Here is a 9,486-nt window from a genome sequence, read left to right on the forward strand (position 1 = left end):
CAGCTTGATAAAACCTATAATAAACGGCAAAAAAATGCAAATGAGGTGTGATCTTATCTAATAAGAGAACAACTCAAGATCCAAATATCTTGAACAAATTGTAAGAGGTTGTCTAGTAGGTTAAAGTAAGTGAATAATGTGTTTGTTTTTTTTGTCGTTCCTCTGTAAGGTGGCTGACCGCCTCTTCTCGTCCTTCGGTCAAGACATCCTGGACGCTCTCTACTGGACGGCCACAGAACCCAAAGAGCGGAAGAGAGACAGTATAGGAGTCATTCCTCACTTCTTCATGGCCGTCTTTTATGTCTGTATCCTTCTTGTTCAACAGAAAGATGAATGTCAATTTTTTATTTGTGATTGATATTTGGTGTGTCTTTCCTTTGTGTTTATATTTGACAAATTACATGTAGCCACAGTGTCATGAAATGCTTCGAACTACTTTCTTTGTGAGCTAGGTGACCACTAAAAAAGATAAATTAAGCCTGCATCACTTGCTTGACGGACACCATTTGTTCTTATATTATTTCTGCTGGATTGCCTTCCTGCTGGAATAATCGGCAAGACAAACAGACATGTATACATTTTGTATATGGGTCTTGCTGGCAGGATACGTCAAAAGAAAATTGTGATTATTTGTATTATGTGTTCAGTGCTGAATGTTTGTTAAATCAGTTGTTTTCCTGAGCTGCTGTTCTTCAGTTCTGCATGCCATCCTCATCATGGTCCAAGCCTCCACCCTCAACGTCGCCTTCAACTCCCACAACAAGTCCCTGCTCACCATCATGATGTCCAACAACGTCAGTACACACGCAAACACACACACACACACACACACACACACACACACACACACACACACACACGCAATTACACATTAATGTGCAACAATCTGCCTGATTGTTTAACCAGTTGAGCCCCAAGCCTATCTTTCAGGTCTCGGGCTCGAAAATGACATTCCCAGAACAAATGACTATATCTTCCCTTCTAAAAGGGGTAAATTAATAATCTTTTTTCTCAAAGCAATGATAAACCTGTGAGTTGGATGTAGAAAAGTCAGAATCAATATAGATTTTTTAAATTTTAAAGTAAATTCAGATTGAACATAGTAAAAAAAATGTAAATTATAGTTTCCGTCCAAAAATAAACCCATTACTTATAGTGAAAACCACCCTTGAAATGATGGGATAGTAGACTAAAAGCTTTAGGAATACAAACTATAACATATAATAAGTACCCTGTATCAAGATTGATGCAAAACAAGTGACATTTGACCTTTTTAGAGAGGTTTAGCACAAAAAAAAAACCCACTTCTGGGGTCATTTGGGTGCATTTTCCATATCTCTGGAACCCATCGGTCGATTTTGGTGATTGACATCTCTTTTGAACCGTTAGAGCCAATAGAATCGAGGGCAAGTTCCTAAAATCCATCTAAACATTACCCATTGATGAATGATGCGCAGTTTGCCCAAAACCAGAAGCTCTCATACACTCTATATGAAAACTCTGTTTATTGACATAAATGTTATGATGGATTATCAGTAATCATTTCAAAGTGATACAGACACATTGGATTAACCTTCAGCAGCGTTTATCTGCGTTTGAATGCCATTGAACACAACTTTTGATCAGAAAAACAGCAAAGGTAAGACGTATTTTCCGTTTTGACCACGGAAAGTGAAGTTGTGTGTTGTCTTTGCTTGCCTTCGCTGCCCTGAGTTTTGGAATCTCAGCTTTCATATGATATCTTGTTTGTGAATATCCGATGAAGTATAAAATATTTCTACCGTGAGTTGTGTGCTAAGTGCGTTAGCACTCTTTCGCTTAGTGCTAATTCAGACGCTTGGTGTTAGAGTTGTGTTTTGTTTCGGAAATGTTTTTTCATATCGTCTGTTAGCTGAGTTTCTTTCCGTTAAGTGGGTATGACACATTAATAGGTTGTTAAATGTTAAGAAGCCCTGAGACACAGTTTCGTGAAAATGTCATCAGGGTGTCCGCAGGGTCTTAAAAAGTATTAAAAGTTGATCAATCAATTTAGCGAAAATTAAGGCCATTAAAAAGTATTAAAAAGTGTTAAACGGCATTTTCCCGTTGGATTTGACGTCATCTGAACAGGACATCGCACGCTCACTGCTCGATAGCGCGCGAAGGCCCGTTTACGCCGGTTGTTAAACAACATCGTTATGGGGAAATGCAAGTTTGCGTCCAAATGGTTGGAAGATAAGGAGGAAGGACAATCCATACTGTATATAGTAAATGTGAGGTAAAGTGTGTCGCCAATGTAAATGATTAGAACTCGAAGTGGCGATGAGGTCTGGAGTAACTAAGGACTAAGTGCCTTGCTCAAGGGCACACTAGTGGTGGTGTTCCTGGTGGGATTTGAACTCACAACCTTCCGATCTTCAGCCCACCTCACTATCCATTAGACAACCACTATCGCTTTAGTATTACATTTGACTTCAGGATTCCTGCATATACCCTGTTCATGAAAAGCCCCCGCCGGCAGGGGCTATGGGGCTTAACAGGTTAAGCAGCTAAACTTTTGCACACAGCAAAATATAAGCGGACGTGCTACATTTAACTTAAATAATATGTATGCAGATGTTTCCTAGAAAGATTCAACTTTGTCCACTGGAGATGAAACGTTTAAATTCAGCTGCAACATGATAATGGGGTCTGTTTGTATATTCTGGATCCTAAATACTGCTAACTGTATTCCTTTCTTTGTTCTTTGTGTTTTCTTTATGACAGTTTGTGGAAATCAAAGGAAGTGTGTTCAAGAAATTTGAGAAGAACAACTTGTTCCAAATGTCTAACAGTGGTAAGATATTCAATGCATATTCGAAGCATCAAACTGAAAGCAAAACATATTTAAATGACAAGCACCTTAATATAACAATAATGTGTTTTACTTGCATGATTTGGCTCTGATATTATTCGTACAACACAGAGATGTTGACTGTGTTGTGCGTTTCTCTTTTCATTCCCTGAGGCAGAATGTGTTTTTTTATTTGTTGTTCTTATTATATTTTAATGACAGCAGAAGACGAGGAGCCTTAATCAGCTGCCATTTACCTCTCACTGTTCTCTCACATCATTCCTGTTTATGGAGCCAAGCGTGGTCATAATTAGCATATATAATGGCATGCTACATTTCTGCAGCTGAGTCTTTAAATTGTACTACACTTACGTTTGAAACATTTACTGTGATCACTCTGAAAGCAATTGTGACTGTGATGCTGCTGTAACGTCTGAACAGAGACCTTTCTCAAAGCACCTCGCACGTAGAACTGACAGATCTAATTTTAAAACCTCCTTTCACACCTCCCTTAACACCACCCGCTGGATCGCATATCTACAGTATGAGGATACCTAATACGAACCAATGCAACACTCTTGATTTCTGTCTTAAATGTTGGTGCCTCTTTAACCACATGTCTTTATTTTGTCCTACAGATATAAAGGAGCGGTTCACCAGCTACGTCCTCCTGCTCATCGTCTGTCTCAGGAACATGGAGCAGTTCGCATGGAACCCAGGTAATCATCTGCTCTTCCCCAAACTGCAGTTTTTTGTTTCCCAAGATTATTTTTTAATGCATTTTAAACAAGGGAACTAAATATCTGATGTGCTCTGTTAATTGACAATTCTGTGAAAGCAGAGCACAACATGTAATCTCTTTCCAATCATCCCACTCCCTGCTAGCCCCGACTTCAGGCAAAAATCTCCATAAATTAAAGGATTCTTTGTCCTTTGAATATTACAGGAAGTTGCTGAAAGTCAGGTTTTATATTTATAGGGTTCCCGCGGGGTCTTAAAAAAAAGTCTTACATTTGATAATCAGAATTTAAGGCCTTAAAAAGTCTTAAAGGTAGGGTAGGTAAGTTTGAGAAACCGGCTCGAGATCGCTAGAATTTGAAAATACACGACCGGAGAAAATCTGCCACTTCCTTATAGAGCCCCTCCTCCAACACACACGAACGCGCACATGACCAATGAGGGCACGAGATAAGTTTGTGCACAGATGGAAGGCTGACAGGCAGGTAGGCCATCCAGTTATTTTAGCCGGGCCGGCTAAAATGATTGGTCGTGCTTTTTACAGTACTACGGCTTCCACAGATGACATTTTTTTATGGATTTTTTGTCAAAGCACTTAAGATATTCATTGCTATCGGGATGTTAAGAGCATTCCATGGAATATAACAAAAAGTGTATCTCGAGCCGGTTTCTCAAACTTACATACCCTACCTTTAAATATGATCAAAAAAATAACAAAGGTCTTACATATGATTTAGAAGGTCTTAAAAATGATCGGATTTGAAAGGTACTTCTGTGTTGCGATCGCGTCTAAATGTGTTTTGGGGGAAATGTCCGGGCTGAAAAGTAACCAGTACGGTAATAGCCTTTCAGTTCCCCCAAACAATTTGTATTGAAATAAATCAACATGGAACCAGTAATCACTAACTTTGTTTCCCCCGGCCCCTTATCGGAGAACACCCAGCTAGTAACCTAGCAACCAAGCTTCAGCTAGCGGCAGTCAGAAACTCAGGTATCTTCGGATCTACTTACAAATAAATAATAATAATAATAATATTTTTTTTATGAGTTACTGAGTAGCGTATATTTGCAAGGTTTAGATTGAACATGATGTCCCTCTGCCCTTGAGTGTGGGTGGTCAGATCTACATCAACATCTTGAGACAGGCGAATGACGGTGTGTGGCATTTGTTTGCAGTCAGAAAAAATGTCTTCCCCTCCAACAGTGCCAAACAGATTGTGTTTAAGGTCAGATTTAAAGATTAGTGATAAAGTCCCTAATGTATTTTATCCCGGCTAGATCCTGTCCAGTACATGTGGATAACAGGAATCTTCACCTCTTATTGATTTGACCCACCAGGGATTCACATCTACATATTACATTGATTGGCTTTAACAAAGGCATAGAGCAGCGGTTCCCAACCTTTTTCAACTCAGGGCCCACTTAAGAATCAATGGGTTTTTTTGCGGCCCACATTCAACCATAAACAATACGGAGGCTAAATAAAGTTCTGATTGCTCGATTCAGAACATGTGACACGTTGTTAAGCCAGTAGAACAGACCGTTGCTAAGGACTGTAATGACCGTTGCTAAGGACTGTAATGACCGTTGCTAAGGACTGTGATGACCGTTGCTAAGGACTGTAATGACCGTTGCTAAGCAGGATCAAGAAAGAGAAAGAAAAGGGGTTAAAATAAAAAATAAATCTTAATAATGAAAATGTTTCCACACATCATAATGTTTTGCAAATTATTTGGCAGCAAATATTGAATTTACATTTACACCCTTTAATATTTTATTTGGGCTTTTAGATGAAGACCGCACACAGTTAATAAATAGAACTATTCTTCTGGCTAAAATACATATTTTTAAAAGTCAATCAAGGAGTAATCTTAATTCAAGGTGTTTGAAGAGTGGATTAAAAATACAATTTATTTTTGAAAAAAATTATTGAAATTATTTGGCGGCCCACTTGCATTGCCTTCGCGGACCACTAGGGGGCCGCGGCCCACAGGTTGGGAACCACTGGCATAGAGGAATGCTGAATTAACCAGCGTCCGACTGCAGTTTGATTTGTTCACAATATACAATATAGTTAATGCAAACAAACAGCATGTTCACTATAGCTTGTGTATTTCAAAAGCTGATTTTTCTCTATATTTTCAAAGTTATATTTCCAGTACAAAAGGTCAGAGCTTGTCATGATAAAGAAGACAAGAAAAAAGGCTGAGCATCCTTTTTCCTGCTGTTTTGATTTTGATTTGACCCACTGCAACACCGTGGGGATCTTTCCCATCCCAAACAAACAGTTTATGAGACCGAGCTGAGTGAAGGATGAGAGCTGGGACTTTCTGTGTGACAGTCGTCTGAAAACACTCCTGTCAGTCACACACACACACACACACACACACACACACACACACACACATACACATACACATACACATACACACACACACAGAGAGAGACATGTCACTGTCACTGGCAGACATGGCCTGTCAGCTGGAATCATAACACTGTGTGCTAATACTAGCGAGCTGCAGCTTTCTGTTGCTAATGAGGTATACAAGTCCCAGTAATTCACTTGTCCACGGTGCATTAGTGGGGGCTGCTCTTCTTTGTTTACATCACACGCAACCAAAGCACCTGCTCTCAGCTAATCACTCACTGAACACTTTTAAATGAAATGAGAGCCAAAGCCGTTTTGCTCATTAATTATTTAGGAATTGTAAACAAGAATGGAAACCTGTAGTTAAATGTTAGTTAATCCCAGCTTGTTAGTTTGAGACATTAGCCACTTTGTTATACACTGTATCGTGCCGACTGCATAGCATTTGAAAATGAGTGAATTTAATTGTGTGATTAATTAAATTCCTTAAAGCTGCACAAATCAAAGTAATGTTGTCGGTTCAAATTACTTTAAGTAGTGGCAATTGTCAACTTATATTACAGTTGCCTTCAGCTCTATGAAGCATTTTAGTGACTTATAGCTTTTAATTTTTGTTTCTGATTCAGTCTCACATAGGGCTGTGCAATTAATTGTATTTTAATCGCAATTACGATTTTGGCCTGCAACAATTACGAAAAACAACATAATCGAAAAAAAACGATTATTTTGCTTTGCTAGGTTGTGACAGTGCACTGCAACATATTTGATCAAATGTATTTGTATTTATCATATTTATATATGTTTAGTAGCTTGTTGAAGTGCGCTCCAAAATATTTGTTGATGTTGTTTATTGGTATTTATTATTTATTTAAATGTAGATATAAATGTATAATTTAATTTATTTTTGTATTGGTTTTTCAGTTGAATTATACGCTCAGGGTAATCAACAGTTAAAAAGATACTGTTCAAATTATTATTTGTATTTAAAAGTTCAATAAATGGATGTTTTCAAAGTCAATGAATAATCGTATTTAATAATCGTGATATCAATTATTGACCAAAATAATCGTGATTATGATTTTTGCCATAATCGCACAGCCCTAGTCTCACACTCGATATGTTCCTCACGAGTTGGTGGGAGAAAAACTGAGCTAAACCAGTGAATTATGGTTTGTCAGGTGGACTTATACATGTATATAAATGAATGCTAAATTGCGGTTGGGTGGTTTGAGAAGCTGTTAGGATTAGGGTTGCAAAGGGGCGGAACATTTCCGGTAAATTTTTATAAACTGACAGTATGTAGGCATGTTTTTGTTTTTTGGCTCTGTCCTCTGCCCCCAAGTGGCAAAAAAAGTTGTGCCACTTCAACTCTTTCAACTCTTCTTTATCAAACTTGCTGATACTAGCAACATCACATATCTAATCTGAGATCAGAATATGTCAGGAGTGAGCAGTGAACACAAAGTTAACTGGGTGTACCTGGACGCAGGATTGCACTCTCTCATGTATTATATTTATAAAAGATTTACAAATAACTCAGAGTTTGTTCCCTCAGACCACCTGTGGGTGTTGTTCCCCGATGTCTTCATGGTCGTCACCTCTGAGGTTGCAGTGGACATCATTAAACACGCGTTCATCACCAAGTTCAACGACATCACAGCCGATGTAAGGACTGAACCTGATCAGTATCTCTATAATAGTCTTAATCACTAACCAAGGACTTGTCACACACATCATTTATCCTAATACAGCATGTGTATATGATATATCATTACCCAGTATGTGGACTGCTCCCATAGTTGCTCTCCTCTCTTCCCAGGTGTACAGTGAATACAGAGCCAGTTTGGCCTTCGATCTCGTCAGCAGTCGGCAGAAGAATGTAAGCAGCCGTCTCATTATTCTTACATAAACAGCAGTGAGCCCACGCAGCTGATAAATGCAGTTTTGTTGAGTGCTGTAACCCCAGACTGTATATATAAAGGCTGTAACGCTTCTCTCCGTCTCTCTGCAGGCTTGTACAGACTACAGTGACTCAGTGGCCCGCAGGATGGGCTTCATCCCTCTGCCGCTGGCTGTCCTGGTGAGAGAGGAAGCACTCTGCTGCAATTCAGACACTTAATATCAGAAGATCGGGATATAAACACTCACCAAATCTTTTGAATTTGGGCTGTGGTCATTTTTACTATGCTTACTCCTTGCGTCCACACTACTCTAGCATTTTTCAAAACCTAAAACTAAGACTTGAAAATACCTTTTTGGTTTGAAATCTCTGGGATTTGGAAACAGATACTTTAAAAAAAAAAAAAACACACACATAGACATCCAGGGCTGTTTTCTGATTGGTTCCCATCGTTCTCCCCTGATTCTTTACGCCGTCACATGACCCATTTCCAGAAGAAAGCAAACTACAGCCATTTCTTACTTGTTGTCGATGCTAACAGCTGTTTTGAATTTCAATTCTCCATGTTATCATGCTACTACTGGTTATATGTAAGTAAGTAAGTCAAGTTTATTTATAAAGCGCTTTTCACAGACAATGTCACAAAGTGCTTGACAAAACAATAAAACATCATCATAGGAATCGTACAATGATAAATGAACACACAAGCCACGTGTTAAGAAGTCATAAAAGCACCAAAACATAATAAAAACACAATAAAACACAATGAAAACAAAATTAAAACGTAATATAAAATAGAATAAAATCAAGCACATGTCCAGTTGTGTTATCTGCTTCCTGTTTACACTGGCACACACACACGTGAATGGTCAAGTGATATTAAACACTTGTGTGCAAGGACATCATTTTCATATCAGAGTATTTAAAATAAAAACGTTCTGTACTGCCACAACTTGACCACAGCTTCCTGATGGCTAGGGATGCTCCGATCGATCGGCCGCCGATCGATATCGGCCGATACTCACTCTCTGCCGATCGATATCGGCCGATACTCACTCTCTGCCGATCGATCGGTGCTCTCTAAAAATGCCGATCGCGAGAGCCGATCGCATGACGTAAAATGATGACGTAAAATACATGACACTTTTCTCTGTGCGCGGCAAAACAAGCTCGCCAAAATGGCTTCACCAGTCTGGCAGTATTTTAAGGTGTCCGAAAATGACAATAAAATAGCGGTATGCAACGTGTGTGAAGCAGAAATCCTGCAGCTCCACCCGCTGTGACGGACCGGTGAGCGGAGCGAAACACACACTAAGAGTTAGACCTAACACACTTAGCTATTTGATCTACCTCTGGAACAAGCTAAACTAGTTAAAAATATGTTTATTCTTCACTGTCGGGTCACTCATTACTGGATCAGTGAGCTGCATGAGATACTGACGGGCTGTCAGGAGAGAGAGAGAGAGAGAGGGAGAGAGAGAGAGGAGAGAGAGAGGAGAGAGAGAGGGAGAGAGAGAGAGAGAGAGAGGGAGGGAGAGAGGAAAAGAGAGCACTTCGCTCATTTCTCCCGTGTTATTATCCAAAGTTAATGTAAACTTGAATAATGTACTTCATTTGAATGTAATAATTATGTTGGTTGTTGTTTGTGGAAGCGCCAGTGAATGAGCC

At 39.2% G+C, this 9,486-nt stretch overlaps 1 protein-coding gene across 1 annotated transcript in view; it reads left to right on the forward strand.

Moving 5' to 3' along the window:
- Window positions 1–9,486, forward strand: part of tapt1a (transmembrane anterior posterior transformation 1a) — a 36,039-nt gene that overhangs the window by 15,645 nt on the left and 10,908 nt on the right. Inside the window, exons 5-11 of the mRNA XM_034133809.1 lie at window positions 170–305; window positions 697–794; window positions 2,746–2,815; window positions 3,451–3,531; window positions 7,474–7,583; window positions 7,738–7,797; window positions 7,930–7,998. Of these exons, the coding sequence (XP_033989700.1) occupies window positions 170–305; window positions 697–794; window positions 2,746–2,815; window positions 3,451–3,531; window positions 7,474–7,583; window positions 7,738–7,797; window positions 7,930–7,998 (624 nt within the window). The remainder of the gene's footprint in view (window positions 1–169; window positions 306–696; window positions 795–2,745; window positions 2,816–3,450; window positions 3,532–7,473; window positions 7,584–7,737; window positions 7,798–7,929; window positions 7,999–9,486) is intronic.

The sequence above is a fragment of the Trematomus bernacchii genome, unplaced genomic scaffold (genome assembly GCF_902827165.1).
Source record: "Trematomus bernacchii unplaced genomic scaffold, fTreBer1.1, whole genome shotgun sequence".
NCBI lineage: Eukaryota > Metazoa > Chordata > Actinopteri > Perciformes > Nototheniidae > Trematomus > Trematomus bernacchii.